Source organism: Lissotriton helveticus, chromosome 6 (assembly GCF_964261635.1).
Source record: "Lissotriton helveticus chromosome 6, aLisHel1.1, whole genome shotgun sequence".
NCBI lineage: Eukaryota > Metazoa > Chordata > Amphibia > Caudata > Salamandridae > Lissotriton > Lissotriton helveticus.
The window spans coordinates 709,973,275-709,993,325 of record NC_136067.1 but is presented as its reverse complement, the minus strand read 5'-3'; the positions used below and the strand labels follow the sequence as shown (position 1 = coordinate 709,993,325).

At 48.7% G+C, this 20,051-nt stretch overlaps 1 protein-coding gene across 1 annotated transcript in view; it reads right to left on the bottom strand.

Moving 5' to 3' along the window:
• Positions 1-20,051, bottom strand: part of CFAP206 (cilia and flagella associated protein 206) — a 603,144-nt gene that overhangs the window by 19,937 nt on the left and 563,156 nt on the right. The window contains exon 12 of the mRNA XM_078648188.1: positions 11,641-11,781. Within this exon, the coding sequence (XP_078504314.1) occupies positions 11,641-11,781 (141 nt within the window). The remainder of the gene's footprint in view (positions 1-11,640; positions 11,782-20,051) is intronic.

Sequence of the window (20,051 nt, the reverse complement as noted above, 5' to 3'; positions counted from 1 at the left end):
GAGCCAGGTGTAGGCCTTCGTGCCGCAGATGAAATACATGTTTGGGGATGACACAAAGGAAGGTGGATCCGTGGAATCCAGAGTGCTGGTAAAGCGGCAAGCGCTGCGACCCACCAGCTGTGTCCCAAGTCCTTCTACACACATGTGGCCTGTGACGTTGATGACCGACAGGGCCACAGTCAGAGTGGCAGCCGTTCGTTTCCGCAGATAGGAGAAGGTGGGTCTGGTTGGATTGTTGAACACCTGCATTTCGATTCGTTCTTTGGCCGGGATGTCCATTTGGATCGAGTCGCTGGGGGTCAGCGGGCAGAAGTGTGTCTTTGTCTTGTTTCGCCCGGCCCCATGAGAAGAATGTGCTGCAGTTCTGCTGGAGGTAGCATTGCCCGTATAGCTCTCTTGCAGGAGGATCAGCCAGGCAAGGCAGGAGCCGTGGACGGAGAAGGGTGAAGGGATGAATGGTATTGAATGTCCAGTGGCATGGGGTAGCAACCCACAGATCCAGCAGTTGGTGGTGTTGGTGGCAAGATTGTGCTGGTGAAGTAGCTGCAGTTGTTCCAAAACTCCTTTCGCCTCTCTCTTAGTTGAGGAGAGAGCGAAATTAGATGATGTTCCTTCATGGTGGTAGGCTGAGCAGTGGTTAGGAATGTTTCGTGAGCAGGTGCGTGTTCTTCCATAATCCAGAGCGTAGTCATGAGGAGAAAACAGAGGAGGATTACGATGAAGAGTGCAATTGTCTTTGAGCTATGGAGTCTGTCTATTCTCGGATTTCTGTAGTGGGTATTTCCTGCTGTCTCCGTCGGCTTCTTATTTGGCGCTTCCATCATCTTCTTATCTGGCGCTTCCATCATCTTCGTCTTCAAGGTGCTCGGTAGTGGGCAGGACCACAGACTTAGTTTTAGCTTCTCTCCAGGTAACCCTTGGTAGTTTGGGTCACCGTTCTGAGATCCTTTAACCTAGTCTGTGGCCTACTTAGCCGAAGCTCCCTCCTTTCGACGCAGGAAATACCCTTCTCGAGATGGCACAGTGGGGTCAGGATGTTTTGAAAGTTCAAGTGTCTCAGTATCAGGGTAGCAGTTCAACGATGGTCGGTCCTGGTTCAGGAGCTCTTCTTGGGTGTTGACGGTGTCTGTCGTGGCCAGGGCTGGAGAGACCTTTTTGCAGTGATGAGCGTGCAGCCAGTGTTTCTTCCCCTCCACTCGAAGTGCGGTCCGAGTGGTGATCAGCACTTGCCAGGGGCCCGTCCACCGGGGTTCCAAACTCTTTGATCGCTGAAAATTTCGGATCAGCACGAAGTCCCCCGGCTGGATGGCGTGACCCGGACCCCTGGAAGCATCGGGGATGGCCTGCTGCACCTGCTGATGAAGGACAGACAAAGTTTCAGTCAATTTGTACAGATAATCAGACATTAGGACATCCGGAACGTCATGAATGGAAGTTGGTTTCGGGGCAGACCAGACGCTCATGGGTCGACCGAAGACAACTTCATAGGGGGTTAAGTGATGTCGGGTGGGGGTAGAGCGCATCGATAGTAATGCCAATGGGAGGGCGTCTGGCCATTTCAGGCCCGTCGTAGCCACTATTTTGGCCAGTTTAAGCTTTAGTGTGGCATTGTGTCGTTCGACAAGCCCAGCAGATTGAGGGTGGAAGACTGCGTGGAATTTCTGTTTAATACCCAGCCCATTTAGGATGAGCTGGATAACTTTGGCTACAAAGTGGGGGCCATTATCACTCCATAAAACACGACAGAGGCCATAACGGGGGAAAAACTCCTTTAACAGAACCTTTGCAGTGGCCATAGCGGTGTTGTCATGGGTTGGATACGCTTCCACCCACTTGCTAAATGCGCACACCACGACGAGTACATATTTCAGGCCTTGGCATCTGTCTAGCTGGATGTAGTCCATCTGCAGGACTTCAAATGGGTGGTTTGGGACCCCAAATCCCCCCCGGGGTACTACAGTTCCTTTCCCGGGGTTGTGTTGTAGGCATATTAAGCATTGTTGGACCAGGCGTTTGGCGGAATCTGGGATCTTGTCATTGTGCCAAACCCTGGAGACAAGTTCGATCATGGGGGCTGATCCTATGTGGGCAGGGGAGTGTGCCATGGTTAATATGGGAATCAAGTAAGAATCAGGTAGCAACCATCTGTTCGTGTCTTTTGTCCGCCAGCAGCCTTCATCGTCTTTCAATCCCACCCGTGTCCATTCAGTCAATTCGTGTTGTGTGCTAGTCGTTTGTATGTCTCTAATTGTGTCCTTGGCGTCAGTCCAGTTTTCTGCTTGTGACCTGGTCACGTACATATGTGTTGTCGTTCTATTTTCAGCTGTCGTTCGGGCGGTGATGTCGGCTAGTGCATTTCCCTGTCCAATAATGTTTGTCACTTTCTTGTGTGCCTGGCATTTGATAACGGCAAGTTTGTTGGGGAGGAGGACAGCTTCGATTAAGGCGGAGACTAAATCCCCGTGCAAAATGGGTGTGCCGTGTGAGGTCAAGTATCCTCTCTCCCTCCAGAGGAGCCCAAAATGGTGAACCACCCCGAAGGCATACTGGCTGTCGGTGTAAATGTTCGCTGTGGTTCCTGTTGCCAGGATGCAGGCTCGCGTCAAAGCAATCAGTTCCGCTGCCTGGGCCGATCGCTGGGTGATGCGGGCTGTTTCTACTACAGTTCGAGCCGTGGTGACTGCATAGGCAGCGGAAGTGGTACCATCGGAGAGTTTGATGCAAGAACCGTCCACCCACAACTCCCCGTCGGGGTCAGGGAAAGCTGTGTCTCTGAGATCGACCCTACTCCTGGTCTGTTCGTCCGTAAGAGTCACGCAGTCATGTACGGGGTGCACATTGGGATCGTTCTCTGGCAAGGGTAACAGAGTTGCTGGGTTCAGTGTGGTGCATCTTTTCAGGGTGATATGGGGGGCAAGCAAGGTCAGTTCGTATCCAGTCAGTCGTGCACTCGTCAGATGTTGCGTCTTGGTTTGGTTCAGGAGGGTGTCGACTGCATGGGGTACCAGTACCGTGAGGGAATTCGAGAGTACAATCCCCTCACTCTGTCGGATAGAGACTGCAGCAGCAGCTACAGCTCGAAGGCAGGCAGGCAAGGCTCTGGCGACAGGGTCAAGAGTGGCAGAGAAGTAAGCGCACGGTCGTTGCTTAGGGCCGATGGCCTGGGTCAGGACAGATAAAGCGCACCCCTCCCTTTCGTGAGTGTAAAGGGAGAAGGGCTTTTTGTAATCAGGGGTACCCAGGACAGGGGCTGAGCAAAGGGCATCTCGCAGTTCTGTGAAGGAAGTTTGACACTCAGGAGTCCAAGGGAGTGGGAAAGGGACGTCTTTGTTTAGCAGAGAAAGCAGTGGTTTTACAACGAGGCTGAAGTTTGGTAACCATTGTCGGCAGAAGGAGGTGAGGCCTAATAGGGAGCGAACCTGCTTCTGGGTTTTAGGGACAGGGGTATCTAGAATGGTTTGGATTCGATCAGGGGTGAGTTTTTCTTCCATCTTTGGACAAAAGGTGGCCTAGGTAAGTGACCTGGGGTAGGCAGAATTGCAACTTCTTCTTGGAGACCTTGTGGCCATTTTCCGCAAGGAAGTGCAAGAGTTGAATGGTGGCGGTAACCGCTAGAGGGGTGGTGTCGGCTGCCAAAAGGATGTCATCGACATATTGTACCAACACCACCCCGTCGGGTAACTGGACTTGGTCTAGTTGTCTTTTGAGGGCCTGGCTGTAGATGCTAGGGCTTTCCGTGTAGCCTTGAGGCGCTCGGCAAAACCTATATGAGCGGGCTTTTAGGGTAAAGCCGAAGAGATATCGGCTGTCTGGGTGGATGGGGATGGAGAAGAATGCGTTCTTGAGGTCGATGACGGAAAAGGTGGTGGCAGTGGGTGGAATCAAGGTCAGGATGGTGGTGATGTCTGAGACCACAGGGTACTGGGGTACCACCACTTTGTTGATCTCTCGGAGGTCGATGATGAAACGGTATGCTTTCTCATCTCCCTCTCCCTGCTTCTTGATAATGGGCAAGATAGGGCTGTTGCAAACGTTGCTAACCACTTCCTCTACCACTCCTGCGTCTATCAGTGACTGGATAATCATTACCAATGCCTTCTCGCCCTCTGGCGATATCCGATATTGTGGGAGTTTTGGGAGTGTTGCGTCTGGTCGGACAGTAATGTGCACTGGGTCAATTAACATACGCCCTACGTCCGAATCCGCTTTGGCCCACAGATACGGAGGTAGAGTGTCAAGCAGGGACGCGTCAACGTCGGTGATGGAAAACATGTGTCGGGGGGAACAATGTCTAAGCAGAACGGGGTTGTCGTAAAGAAACACTCGAACTCCATCTTGAGAACACCTAATCGTCGCTCGGAAGTGTTTCAGTAAGTCAAGTCCCATAATGGCGTCAGGGCTATTGGAGGAAAGCAAGAACGTGGTGTCGGTGGTGTTGTTTTCTACGTCAAAGAGAATCGGGGCAGACAAAGGGTTGGTGGAGGGCGTTCCATCGAAACCTGTCGATGTTATGAGTGAGCCAGACAAGGGTGCCCTTGGAATCAGTCGTTTAGATAACGCACTACGTGTTGCGCCAGTGTCCACCAGAAATGGAGACTTGGTACCCAGGACCTTAGCAGTGACATAAGGGCCCTGCTGGTCAACATAGAGCTCGACTGGATCCCTCCCTCGCCCTTGGCTGTCCTATGCGAAGGTGTGAGTGTCGTCATAGTCAGATTGTTGATATTGGTTCTGCCGGGGTCGATCGAACGTATTTGGTCTGCTTGATCTGTCATTAGTCGCGTCATTTGGGGGCCCTCGTTGTTGTCCCTTAGGTCTCGGTCCGTTTGCTACATCCCTGGGGTCTTTGTTTCTGATCATTTCCAGAAGAACTGGGCACTGGGATTTCCAATGGCCAGTCCCTTTGCAGAAAGCGCACTGGTCTTCTCTAAGGTCTGTGCGTCCACTGTAGGAAGTCAGAGTGCGGTCCTGGGGAAATGTAGTCTTAGGGACGTTTGTCTGGTAGTTTCCCCGGTATTGGTCCCGTCCTATAGTCACCCCTTGCAGTTTGGCAATCATCACCCTCTCTTTTAAGTCCTTCTTCTTTTTCTCTGTCGCCCTATCGTTTTCATTTTTCTGATGCTCATAATATTGGGCCATTTGGAGAATCGCTGTAGGTTTGGAGGCTGCCCAACTACTCTCGCTGGCCTGTAGTTTCTGGGAGATTTCCGATGATAGGCCCTTAACATAATTCTGGACAAACAGATGGTGTCCGGTTGCAGTGGTCATGTCCTGGCCGCTGTAATCGGAGAACACCGTTTACAACCGGGAGAAGTATTCCGATACATCCTCCTGGGGTTTTTGGCGACAGGCTGTTACTATCGACCAGTCCACTTTCTTTTCTGGGATTAGGGTTTTTAATTTCTCTACGATTTTATCTGGGAGGTCTAGAATGGATTTCAACGGCTTTTGTCCTGGTCCCCGTTGTTTGTCCAGGTCATCGAGTTGTGACCAGGTATGTCCAAACAGCTCAAGGTGGTCGACTTTCCGGATTTGCTTCCACACATCAGCTGGTAGACATAACCCGAAGAACAAGTCGATGTCAGCCAGGGTCATAATCGTTGAACCCAGGGCTGTACCCAATTCAGTATAGAAGGCAGTGGGGTTTTTACGTAGGTCGGGTAGAGATTTCCGGAATGTCAGTATCTCTTGTCGGTCCCATGGCTGGTAGACCCAGTTGTACACTACCCTTCCCTTCGCATCTTGGTTGTTTGCATCATCGTGAGTCCCTGTACCCCGAGGAGGAACCCAGTAAGGGGCAGCCTCACGTATCGGCATCATGGTGTTAGATTGCTCGGTTGGTGGTTCGGTCACTACGGAGGCTGCGGATTTTGCTCCCGGCTTTCGTTCAGTGAGGTGACGGAAAACCTCAAGCGTACGCGTAAGGAGGTCCGACACATCACACTCGCCCTCATCCCCGATATCGACCTTCCGGTACAGAGTCCTTAGGCTCTCGGGACCTTTGTCTCGATATCGGTCCTCGTATGCATTCAAGACATGATAACACAGTCGTACGGTAAAATGTCGTCTGTGACTCCCTGTATACGAGCTGAACATATCTGTGATGTACTCTTCATCATCCTTCCTTTCTACCAGTGTCCTTGCTATTTTGTCGATCCCCGCTCGCTCATCTTTGTCTAGTCTGTTTGTTCTTGCAGGGCCAGCCCCTCGAGTCTCATGGTCGTCTAACGTTGTTGTTGATGTGGGTTTTAATACATGGGGTTCGGCTGGCACAGAGGCCATTGGGGCCGACGCGGTGGCGGTACCTTCGTTTGTACCTGGGGGTGGCGCGTGCTGCGCCAAGGGTTGAGAAGGGGCATATGGAGGGGGCATGTAGATGATAGGAGGACCTAACAGCAGGTCCTCATTGGCTTGTCGTTTCGAGGGTAAATCAGGGTAGAGCATGGAGGGGGTTCTAACCGGACACTGGCTTGGCGTTTCCATTTCTAGTTTCTGTTTAGCTTTCTCTCTTTCCTTTATCTCTTTTTTTAGTTTCTGAGCTGCTAGGTGGGCTGCTTTTCGCAGCTCTTTTTCCAACCTACTCTCAGTTTTCTTTTTACGTTGTTCAGTTTCTTTTCGCCACATGCCGAAGCTGTCAAGCATAGTAGGTGTTGTCTTGTTTTTACCCAGGGCAGTTTCTAGCGTTTTTATTTTATCATCATCGAAGGATCCTATCAGGGGCCATTGACTTTCTTGACCCTTTTTTGTATATTTATGCCATAGTTTACTATAGGCTATAGCGGTCAATCCATGCTTCATGAACATGTCCTTATTAGGGGTGCCTTCCAGTGGGGCTGGATGGTCCATCTCTAATAGGCGGTCCGGGCTAAACAGGCTACTAATCAGTGGGGAGAAGACAGACATGACGGCTCGTAACGAGGGACTAAAAAGTCAGCACTGCCTATCTTATCACTAGGTGCAAAGACTGGACAGAATATTTCTATTCTACGTTGTTTGCAGGCAGTGAATACCTCATGGATCAAAATAACAAAAGACCAATAAATAACAATGGGGAGAATGAGCAGGTCCGCAAAGATCTGCGTTACCTACCCTTTTCACTATCTGCAAAAAGGGTGGTCTCTTCCCTGTTTGCAGACAGGGAATCTCCAGGAAACAATAGTTTTGCGAACAACAGTTCAGTTTCAAGTGATTATTGAGTGGGGGAGAAAAAATAAGCACGGCTGCTGCCCTACCTATCCTCCACTGCTTGCAAAGAGAGAGCCCGTTGTTTCTCCGTTTGCAGACAGTGAATCTCCAAATAAATAAAAAGAGCAATACTAGTATTTTTAAACAAACAAGCAATCAAGCGATCATTTCGCAACTTGTCGTGGTTACACGACCTTACCCGGACCGCATGGACAGTTTCCTGTCTTCCGAATCCAGCGCCCGATCGTCCTCTCTTCTTCGTTATCCTCGCGGCACTCCTGATGGTTCCCAGTCAGGACCGTAGATCACTCGAGAGAGGTCTGTTCGGAACCAGTGAAGTTCGGATGATCGGCTGTCAGACGAGGGTCTATCGGACAGACGCGTTCCCGATCGTTGCAGTCGTTCACTTTGTCGTCAGGACCTCTCCCACTGGATCCATGGGTCGCTGATGAGCCCCACGCTTGGGACGCCAATTGTGAAATTAATTGGGGGGCACTACCAACCAGAATATAAGATCCTTAAGTATTTGCCCGGCGGTGTCGCCTCTTGAACCCACAAAGAAGTTAAACTATTGAAGAGGCAGGCGCTGGAGACTGGAAGGCAGGAAACAAGGTTTTTATTCTCTCCGGAGGAGAACACAACGAAACGGACAGAAGGTATCGTTCTGAGGTGCTCTAACTGCATCCCTGAGGCCTGGCCTCTTATACACACGATTATCTGTTTATTGCATGTAATACATTCTCGTCGATACTTTGATGTACGGAAAGACATCCTCAGAATCCCCCCCTTCCCAGCCCGTTCCCACGCAAGGTTACAGTGGAAGTCCCCGCCCCGTTCACAACAGGTGATGATCATCGCGCAGCTGGATATTCCGCCGATTCACGGTGTGTGTGGGGTTCGATCGGATCTCGTGGGGTGGGGGGGCTTTGATCATCTCGGGGGTCCTTTGAGGAGGGAAGCTTTCTATTGTACGGGGAGGGGCAAGGGATTGGTATCGGCAGAGCTGGGTGTCGGCCTGGGAACGGGCACACGGAAAAAAGGGGTTTGCATCAAAGGGCCGGGGATCGTAAATGGGAAGAAGGGAGGTGTTGCGCTGGGAACAAGACGAGGGCCTGGGGCAGGGCAGCGCCGAAGAGGGGTTTTATGATTCGCGGCAGGTGCAGGCAGGGGGGTTGTCAGCGAAGCTAGGAGGGAGAGAGAGAGGCGCGCTGGCTCTCGGCGAGAGCAGGGAAGCCATGGTGCCCAAAATAGCGGCTGTTTTACGCGCACAAAAGGTTTAAGGAGAGCAAGAGGGCGCCGATAATGTTGACGGTTTCAGCCCAACTTTCAACAAGTCCATTGGCCTCTATGTCATTGGCAAGTTGGGAATGAGCCAGTTTTTCCAGGACCTTTGCCGGGGCAGGTAGAAGGGAAATCGGTCTGTAATTACTTGGATTGTCCGGGTCTGCATTAAGTTTCTTTAGAATAGGAATCAGGGAGGCATGTTTCCATTTGTCAGGAAACTTTCCAGTTTTCAAGGAATCATTCCAGATGGAATTTAGGAAGGGATTAAGAAGTGTTGCAAATGCCTTATATTGCTTAGCCGGCCAAGGGTCATTAGGTGATCCGGATTTACATTTCCGTAATTCAGCAAGAGTGACTTCTTCTGATGCGTCTTCAAACTCTAAAAGAACGGGAGATAGCAAGGTCTGAGTATCTACTTCCTCCCTCTGTTTGAGACTGCTAGTAGTGGGGAAGGAAGCATATAAAGTTTCTATTTTTTCCTCAAAATAATCAGAGAGTTTATTACAGAAAGACTGGGTGGCTGGCAGACTCCTATTCATTGCTTGAGGATCCGTAAAAGATCTGACAATATTGAAGATCTCTCTGGCCCCATTGTTAGCTTTATTAATTCTATTGGCCAGATAGTCCCTTTTGTGTTCCCCAATTGATCTGCGATACTCCCTTAAGGCAGCTCTATAAATAGATTTGCTCTCAGTGGAGTACTTTTGCCTCCAGATTCGTTCGAGAGCTTTACATGATGCTTTTTCCTGACGAAGAGCATCAGAATACCATGGGGCTGATGGTTCTGACCTATAGGTTTCAATGGGCTTCAATGGAGCAAGTGATTCCATTGCCTGGCCTAACCAGTTATCTAGGTTGGCAATGTGAGAATTCAAATCTGGGGCCGGATAGGGCTGCGAGTTTTTTAAATGTTTTTGGAGCGATTCCAGGGTAATGCGACTCCAGTTTCTACCTGAGGTCATGGGGATTATGGTAGGCCTATCTGAATGTGGTAACTCAATCGTGAAGGAGATATGAAAATGGTCTGACCAAATCACCGGCGTGGAGTTGGTGACCAGGATATTAGCAAGATTAGTACAAATTAGGTCAAGGGTGTGACCTGCTTTGTGCGTGGGCCACTTCACCAATTGATTCAAACTACATGCTGCGAGCGTCGATAGAAAACATTTACTGTGAGAACTAGTCTCATCGTCCACATGCAGATTGAAATCTCCTAAGACTGTGAAATTAGCATAACGGGTACTGGCCTGAATAATATAGTCCGCCAGGGCCGGCAGATGAGTAATGCTGGAACCAGGGGGGCGATAGATCAAGAGTCCTGTGCACGAAATGGATGCGGATAGCTTAATACAAAAAAGCAATCCCTCAATGTTGTCAATTTGCTCATACGAGGGGATTATAACTGACCCGTCAGATTTATGAATGAGTGCTACCCCACCTCCCTGTTTGCCATTAGATCGATTGGCACAAATGATGTTATAGTCATCAGGGATGGCTAATGTGATGGCAGGGTTAGTAGTTTCATTCAGCCAAGTTTCCGTAAGGAAAAGGAGATCCCATTTGTTGTCCTGAAGAGACTGCCACATGTCAATGGCATGCCTGGATAGCGATCTACAGTTGATCAATGCCGCTCTGAGGGACACCGATGAACCAGCTCCTCTAGAGAAACCAGAGCTCCGAATGTGAGAGTGATTCCCCCTTGACTCATATTTGATAAGATGGAATTCACAATCTTTGCAGGCAAAATCTGAGCTCCAGGAATTCAATGAGAGCAAAGGACCACCATGGCATCGCGTGGGTCTTAATGTGAGCAACTCCGCCCTACTATATACCCCAGTCGTATCGTTGATCAAACGAACAGGGGTCGCGTTTTGATTGCGGATGAGCGCAGACGTGCTCGCCTTTGGCGCGCCACCGGCGCGCCCGCTGTGCTCGTCCGCAGCGCAGCCGAGTAGTGACGGCCATTTCTAGATGGAGAAAGGCGGGAGGGGCCGGGCAACTGGAGCGTCAACCCTCCACTTTTCCCAAGATGGCGGCTGGGTGTATCATTGTGATGGACAATTGCCCCAAGGCAATGGAATAACTGCAACTCTTTATATAAGACCAAGTGAAAAAATGTATTATGTACATACCTCTTAATGTCTCTTAGTGCCGTGTTAGGTCTACGTTAAAATAATTAAATTATGTGGGTCTTTTAGAAGAAGTGTGGGCCTGGCAATGCTCTAGTGGTAGTATGTTGCAGGAGTGTGAATCCTGCAAAGAGAAAGACTTTCCATCTTAAGAGTCAAGTTTGGAGCAGCACATGGCCACAAGTTTTTGGTCTTTGCTTTTAAGAATCGTGTAAAGTGTAAAGGATGGATTCTGGATGTGAGATTGCTTGGTTCTAGGTTGTTCCGATAGCTGAATCACAGGCAACCAAGTTTAAAATGATTTACTCCTTCACTGGAAGCTAGTGCAATGACCATCTGGCTGAGGTCATGAGATCTTTATGGCAAACCCCTGAATCAGTTGAACTTCATTATAGTACACCCTGTGAAGCCTTTGTACTAAGTACAATGGGAAGTCAGCATATTAAGTGGCGCAGTAGTCAAGTCTGGAGCTAATAGCTGCCCAAACCTAATGCCTTTGGATGGTAGGTAATAGAGAAAGAATTTGTTTTAGGATCCTCCAGCAAAAAGTGACAGATATCCTGTTTGCAGTATTGCAGGTGCCATAGGTTATAATGTACTTGAAATATGGCAAACAAGACATCCTCCATATTTGTGATGTAGTAACCAATCCACCAAACTCTAAATAAGTCCCAGATTTTTTGGGTGGTATATATGAGAGGAAATCATTTGACGTCGTTTATTTAGAAATACCTGCAAACCACAGCACCAGTTTGTGCCTCTGTGCACAAGGAACCATTCTGCAATTACCACAGTACACTTTGCTTTGTACAAAAAATAAATAAATAACCTGGTGTCAAGTCTTTTCAAAATTGATGGGTCTACAAGAAAGTCTGAAATGGCACAGCGCTATGAAGGTACAAAGGGATTTGACAAACTATTCAGCACAGCTGATTGATTGTAAGAATTCTTGATGAGGATGTACTAACACAAGAGGTCAAATGCTCATCTTAATTTTCTTATCAGTATCAGGTGAATTAATACAACAGTGATTGGGACAAACCAGTTTTATGGCTTTTCTTCTCAGTTCCCACTCGTTCCACTCATAAGTCTTCACAATGTTTGACTCCATGAAGTGGGTATCAGTCTGGGTCCCGCTGTCACACTTTGAGATTGGCTTCAAAAACTTCTCACCAGCTTTGGTCTAGAAGAAATAATTCTTTATAAATATGCTACTTGTACTCAAACACATTTACAAGGTTCATCATTTGTATGGACAAGACAATGAGAACTAGAGTTAAACAAATTCACCTACTGGTGAGCTGATGGTATTGATGGTATTGATGGGTTGGATGTGGGATACATTTGTAGTCAATTAAACAACTCTGGGGTAGTATACAGTGTAATCTACACAATATTGGATATCAGTGGCAGCCGGTGTGCTTGCAAAGTGGCAGGGCTGGGGGGGGGGAAGAGGGGACGACGGGCAACCAAACAAAAAAAAGAACTTACTTGCCCCTCAGACTCGCCTCTCTGGCTCCGTGCACTGCAGGCACAGGCTCCCAGAATACCATGCGGTGAATCCTGACACTGCTCTCATGCAGAGAGCAGCACCAGGATTGGCTAGAGTGATCTGAATTTGTGCTCCCATGTAGATTGGAAGCCTGTGCCTGCTTTCTCCAATCGGGCAGCGCAGCTCAGGTTGGAGACCAATTCAGTGTGCATGACGGTTTGGCCGTCCTGAGACGGCCAGCCAAAACGTCATACGCACTTACAACAGTGTACCTACCACTCCCCCTCTACCTGTTATGCCAATGGCCCAGTCCCCTAGACACGACACTATGGAGAAAAATAAAACAATAATAAACACATATTAATTATATTTTTCTTTTACTTTCTTTGGCTGCTGGTGGCCACACTCCTCCGCCATGAGGGTGGGGGGGACGCTCCTCTGCCATTTTCAAAGGAGCCGCTGCTGTTCGATATATAAAATTAACTGAGGGTATTTTTAACCTAAACTGTTTCTTCTTGGCGTGGCCTGTCTGCCGGAAAGGCATAAGTGGCAATGAACATTACGAACACCTGGCACCAAGAAACCTGTAAGTGATAACGTGCAAAAATCACACTATGCTGGGTCCTACATTCATATGAAAATACTGTGGAATGTGGCTGTTAGAAAGGTCTGAGTTCATACTCATGGCTGACATCTCCAGTGATCCACAGGTCACAGTTAAATCCCCCAAAGTAGACCCACTCTTCCATCCTACAGAGGTCAGCAATATTAGTGCCATGAAATTGTGTGATAGTAACATCTGTTATTTCGATGCAATTGTGCTTTTTAAAGTGATACATAAGAACAAGTTATTCTTATTGATTTCAGAACTGATTTCCTTAACTGTTCTAAAGATGGGGATGTTACGCTTGGGTTAGGAAGCTGTCAAGAGATATTACAAATCTGTAATTGTTTATAGCGGGGCTCAGCGTTCTAGGTGGCTCCCACCTTCAAATATTTCACACCATGGATAGTGGACGACCAAAATGCAGACAAGGAAAACTGCTACTAACATAAACATAGTCCTTCCGTGAGCTTTTTCTTACTATTGGCAAGTGGAAAGGTTCACTACCACCTGATAGGACTTAAAATAGCTTCTGAAACAAACCTGCCAAATGTAAGAAGGAAAGAATGTAAATTGTGCCCAGATGCAAGTTCCTTGTATGAAGCTTCCTCGTTCCTTTATATACAACTTAAATGCTACAATAATTACAACAGTCTGACAGTAGAATGATAGCCAAACATTAGGCTTTTTCTCCTATTCCAGGGTAGTGAAATATTACCTGGCAATCCTACTGTGCGTATTACAGTTTGCCACTGTTGTGGCAGGATCCTGGATACTGAAGCACCTCAATATACGCTGACTAGGAATCAGCGCTATGAAGTGCCTGAAACACGGAGGCAGCTCCTTCGGCATTCTGGGGCCTAAGCAATGAAATGATATGAGCCCAAACCTATATGTGCTTCAGGAAGCTCCAGAAAAACAGACTCATTGAACCTGCCTTCGATCGATCCCCCCATTTAGGACACAGATTTGAATGAATAACGGTCTATATATCCACATAGAAAAACTTCCACTTTTTTGCTTGCACATGTTCACAGGGGACACAGGGGCAGATGTACTAAGCTTTTTTATGCTCGCAAATGTCCCAATTTGCAGAATCCTGCTATTTGGGAACGTGAAAAGACATTTTTATATGTACTGAGGCCCAATTGAGATTCGGTAACCTGTTACCGAACCGCAATCTGGATTTGTGATTCAGTATTAGGAAGGGGACAGCTCCACAGTATGTAGTAGAACGTGGCTTGTTGGCCACAAATCCTCAGTCACAGGTCGTCAGGTCAGGACCCAATCTTTGCTAGGGTCTGCCCCGTCATGTATGAGCAATGTAAGATTCGGAGCTGGATAAGTCTAGATTTCAGTGTGATGGCGCCTTCATGGGAGCACATCACAGCCTCCTGCCACTCCTCATCACTAATCCTTCCCAAGTCCGTCTGCCACTTCTCCCTAAGTTTAAAAAATGAATCCGGGAGATTATTACAAAGTTTCTTGTAAGTGAGAGAGTGAAGAACCGGGTCAAAACCCAGCGGTGCCAGGGACACACCTGAAATCCTCGAGTTCCACCTGTCTTGGTATACAGAGACACGGAATACTTCTGGGTGGCGTCAGAGACCAAGTTTATTAGCTGCAGCTAGTAACAGAAATCCCAACAATACATCACAATGTATATTCCTAGGAGACTGTTCAAATTACTAAGGCAAGACATCTCCTTTTATACACCATATTCTCATTATAAATGTACACCCACTGCGCAAAATTCTAACCAATAGGGCACATTTTTTAACTGAGTATCACATTAACAAAAACCCAATTTACAGTAACCCAACCCAAAAGGTAATTATTAGGAATGTCCCAAATTCAATCTTTGCAAGCCGGACAAATTTATAATTGAAAAGCACAACCCATGTAATGTCAGAACATAAAGGAAACAGTAATAGATGCTGAACAAGATAAAACATGTGCAAGGAAACTAAACGGGGTCCTGAACATTAAGTGGCAATCTTAGACAAGGATCAAACCAAGGGAAATTGGCTTTGCGAGACCAGTTTCAGGTGAAGAGGTCAGTTTCTCTGCAGTTCATTCAGAGTCGAAAGAAACAGAGTTAATGTATACATGAACTTAGAAGGCCAGGCCACTTGTTCGCCGGGCCTCTTTCACAGGCCTACGTGAGGGCAACACAAAATGGAGTCAGGCTCGAGAATTACAGAACCTCAAGAGATTGCTTTCGATTCCAAAGGCCCATCCAATAACCTGTCTTCAAGCGGGGAACAGTCTGGAATGTGTGCAAACGTCAGAAAAGCCATCTGAAGCGCATGTCGGACCTGTAGGTACCTGTATGTTTCCCCCGGGTCAATTCATATTGTTTCTGGAGTTCCTCAAAGGCGAATAAGGCCCCCTTTTTGATCAAATCTTTGACAGCCGAGATGCCAATAAGGTCCCATTTGTCAAAACCGGGCTGATAACATAGCATACCCAATTTCTGCGCGTACCAGAGTAGAGCAGCTTTAGTGAGGACGCCAGCCCTTCCCAGGCTAGAGTTCACTATACGCCAAATCTCCAATGTATGCCTGGTGGGCCCAAAGAACCTCCCCTTGTTCTTCCCGTCACTAACGTAGAGGGCCCCCAGATACCCAGAGCGGTCACTTTGGTATCAGTCAAGAGTGTATGCAGGGTCTTCTGGAGGGCGATAGATCCACCTATTTACAGTCACCAGTTGTGCTGCCCAGTAGTAAAGCCGTAGGTCGGGGAGTGCTATGCCCCCATCATACCATCCCTTTGTCAACTTCTTCAGCGCCACCCTCGGGGTCTTCCCATCCCATAGCAGCGTACGGACCTCCCCCTCCACCACTCGAAAATACAAGTCTGGTACTCTATTTGGGCAATTTTGGAGGATATATAAAAACCTTGGAAGAGCCAGCATCTTGAAAAGCGCTGCTCTGCCGATCAGGGACAACGGGAGGGATCGCCAATGTTACACGTCCGCTCGCAATCTGGCCAGGTTGGAGCTGTAAAACAGATCTGGGTCCGGCGTGACATAAATCCCCAAGTATTTAAACCCGTCTTCCGTCACCACTATGGAGCAGGCCGCTGGGAGTCGCGGGACCGAACCCTTGAGCATGAACAATACAGACTTGTGCCAATTAATAGCATATCCAGAGTATTTACCGAAATTCGTAAAAATATCCAATACCACCGATATTGATTTGTACGGGGAGGCCAAGTACAGCAATATATCATCCTCATACAAAGAGATGTGGTCCTCTACGTCCTCTGCCCACTTCATCCCTCGTATCATAACATCTCGGCGTATCCACGCTGCAAGGGGTTCCAAAAGTAAGGCAAACAGCAGCGGGGACAAGGGACACCCCTGTCTGGTACCTCAACGCAGTTTAAACGTCTTGGAAATATGACCGTTCACCCGCACCTGACCCAGCACATCCGTATACAGCAAACGCACCCGCGCTATAAATTTGGGGCCTAAACCCACCCTCTCCAGGACTGCCAACATATATGGCCATTCTATGGAGTCGAAGGCCATGGAGGCATCAAGGGATAGCAACGCAGCATCCTCCTCAATGTACTGTCTACGGGCCAGCACGTTATGTAAGCGCTGGAGGTTGAGGGCTGTATTTCTACCAGGCATAAACCCAGACTGGTCTGGGTGGACTAAGGTTGTAATGACCCCCCCATCCCCCAAACCTGTTGGCAAGGACTTTTGCCGGGACTTTAGCCTCGACATTAATCAGTGAGATCTGCCTGTAGGAACCACAGAACTCTGCCAGCTTGCCTGGTTTATGAATCACTACTATCGTGGCTAATCTTTGATCCATTGGTAATAGACCCACTTCTAGACTCTCCTCATACATAGCCTTCAGATGTGGTATCGTCCAGGAGGCAGTAGCCTTCAGGAATTCAACTGGGATCCCATTGGGTCCCATCGCCTTCCCCGATTTAACCTGTCCGATAGCTTTACCTATTTCCTCACCAGATAGATCTTCCTCCAAATGCTCTCTGTCCAATTCCGAGAGGGTTGGGACATCACTATCTCTGAGAAGCTGGCGTGAGTCCTCCCCCGTGTACAGAGAGGAGGGGGAATACACTTGTTCCAGATGAGCGGCAAATTCCTCTGCTGTATCCCTCGGATGCGTCACTAGGCCCCCATCTGGTATTTTCAATGTATGCACCCATCTTGACCCCTGTTCTCTCCTCTCCAACCAGGCCAGTGTCTTGCCCGCTCTGTCTCCCATTTCGTATATTTTATGCTGAGTATGACGATATTTAGCCAGCATGCTTTCCCGGGTTTTCATCCTATATCCGTCCTGCTTCAGCCGAAGTCTATGGGCAATGTCTGGCAGAGGATTCTGTGCATGTTCCCTTTCCAGGTCCTGTAGATCAGTTTACGCCTGCACCAAGAGTTCCCTTTTTTTTAGCAATGTATCCCATCTTCAGGGACAGGGCCTGCCCCTTCACAACCACCTTGTATGCCTCCCATATTGTTTGAGCGGATGAGACCGACCCCACATTCTCAACAAAGTAATTCTCTGTCTGTGTGCGGAATTCTTCTCTAATATCAGGTATATGTAAAAGCCACGGGTTCAGGACTATAGTAGGGCGTGCCTGTCTTTCCCAGTGTGTATATTCTACCCAGACCGGGGAGTGGTCAGATATACCCCTCGGCAATACCCGGGGTTGACAAAATTCCCCATCGTTGAGGGGTGTGTGAGGAAGTAATCAATACGTGACAGGTTGTGATGCACGCCAGAGAAAAAGGTAAACACCCTGTCTGCGGGCTGGAGTGTCCGACCCACATCAACTAGTCCCAACGCCTCTGCAAAATCAGCCATCAAAGTGTTAGATTTCTCCCTTGCCTTCGGAGGCTGGCGGTCAACTGTATCGTCCATCGTCATATTATAATCACCTCCCATTATCAGCATACCCTCCCGCAATCCCGTCAGCTTCCCCCCTAAATCTGCCAGGGCTAACTTACCCATAGCAGGCAGCAGATAGATCGAAAGTATATTAAGATCTCTACCATCCCATTTGGCCTCCACCCCTGCAAATATCCCCGCCGGATCCGTCCACACTCTCTGAACAATTTAAGGTACGGACCTTTTCACCAGAATCGCCGTTCCGCTCGACCCTGAGGTGTAGTCTGCGTGAACCAGGAGTTTGTAACCCCATCTAGTGAGGGCCTTCGTCTTATGTCTCACCAGGTGTGTCTCCTGTAGCAACACCACGTCCGGAGAATGGCGCTTCAAATATTGTTGCACTATTCCCCTCTTTATCTTGTCCCCCATCCCGTTAACATTCCACGTCAAAATAGAAAGTGTCCTATCTCTATCCCCCCCCATCCCAGGTCACAACCATCTCTACTGTGATGCGGATCAAAAAGGTCAGCAAAATAATTAAAAGCACTCTGTCCAGTACTACGCTATGCTTCTGCACATATAAACATTTCAACCCCAAACCCCTCCCCTTCATTCCCAACTCCTCACCCCCCTCCCTGCCCCCCTGCCCGTGGATTTAGAACTAACCAATCCCAAACATGGCAGAGTACCCCCCCCCCCAGAATGCCGAAACTGCAAGAGGTGAACCAGCCCCCCCGCATATACATATCACTAAGTACTCATAGGTTAGCCATCCACATACGATTGTCTCTCAGTCTCAAACAGCTCACAGCCTCAGAGCCCATCAACTTGCTGCTGTACAATACGTCCACAAGTTCCAGGAGTTCCTCAATAATGGACCTTGTCACCCCTCCCCCCTTCCCCCCTACTTGCGTTCTCAGGTGGGTAGGTGCTCGTCCTCTACACCACCTCAATCAGTCATTCCTTCCCCTGCATCTGGACCTCTTCCTCCATCGGCCCACTGCACTCCGCCTCCGTCCGCTGTTCTCTCTGTTGGCCAGGTCTGTCCCTCCTTTCGCGTCGTCGTTGTTTGCCCACCGTGCTCCAGCCCTCCATCCATTCCCACAGTGCCTCTGGAGAGTAAAAGAACCACGACCTGCGGTCAGACCCCACTCTCAACCTCGCCGGGAAGAGCATTGTGTACTTTACTTCCCGATCACGCAGTTCCTTCTTCACCGCCAGGAAGCTGCGACGTTGGGCCTGAACCATAGCCGTGAAATTCGGGAAGAACACCACCTCGTAGTTATCTATCTTCAAGGGTAGGTTGGATCGAGCAGTCTGCAAAATAGCATCTCTGTCTCGATAGTTAAACACCCTGGCAATAAGGGGTCTCAGGGGCGCCCCAGGCTTCCAGGCTTTGGTCTGCCACCCGGCACTCTATGAGCCCTCTCGATGGAAAAATAACTGGACAAGGTCTTGGGCTTGAAGTATTTTGTAATATAGGACCGCCGTCGGTCCCTCCGTCCGCTCCGGGGCCCCTAAAATGCAGATGGTATTCCGGCGGGCCCATCCTTCATAATTGTCAAGCTGCTGTGCCATCCTCTCCTGCTTCTTCTGTATCTCAGTCATCTGCGTCTGGAGTTCCGACGTGTCCGTTTGCAAAGCGCTTGTGACGATCTTAAGGCCCTTGACCTTCTCGTCCATCTTCCTAAAGTCCGCCCTGATCAGGGAGACCTTCACCGTGACCGAGTCTACCGAGGTCCGTACCCCATTAATAGCCACCATAACGTCATGTAGAATGGGCTCCGGTCCCTGTTTAGCCGCTGAAGCCCCACCGTCCTTATCCGATTGGGGGCGATTCTACTTTGTCCCCCGTCTTGGCCCAGGCGAATTTTGCGAGCTGTTTTTGGGCGTTAACTTTAGGGCCTCCATCCCCGTTCCATCTCCTCCCCCCCACCCCCCGCGTCGCCATGGCTCCGCCGCCGCACACGATCAAACCTTGGGAGGGGGGGTGGTTCCGACTCCGAGTGCCCCTGCTGGGGTCCTCATGTTAACTAATTTAATTTAATATTATTTCATATGAGATTTTCTTTTTAGCAGTAACATTTACTCGTAAGTTTGGCTCCTTTTTTAGGGGACTTATACCAGCTCTGAGCTGGAGTAATTTAAAACCGTTTAGGGACTCTTTAAGGCTGTAATAACTTCAAAACCAGTTTGTGAATAGCAACGGACCTTCTCCCTTCCTAAACCTCTTTCTAAACTCCTCATAGTCCATGTTACCTCTCCCTAAAACCCTCCCCTTTAGTAGAACATATTCCTAATTTTCCAGCCAGTCCGCAGCCTCTCCCACATTTACTACTAAAACATATACTTAGGTGTGCAGAGACTCCACAGTCGAGTGGAAATCTACTCACAGAAAAAGACATGAGAGGCGGAAGCAGAAACGTCACACATAGGTTTGTTAATAGCATTTTGTAGAACTTTTGTAGTACTACAGAACGTACTACAAAAAG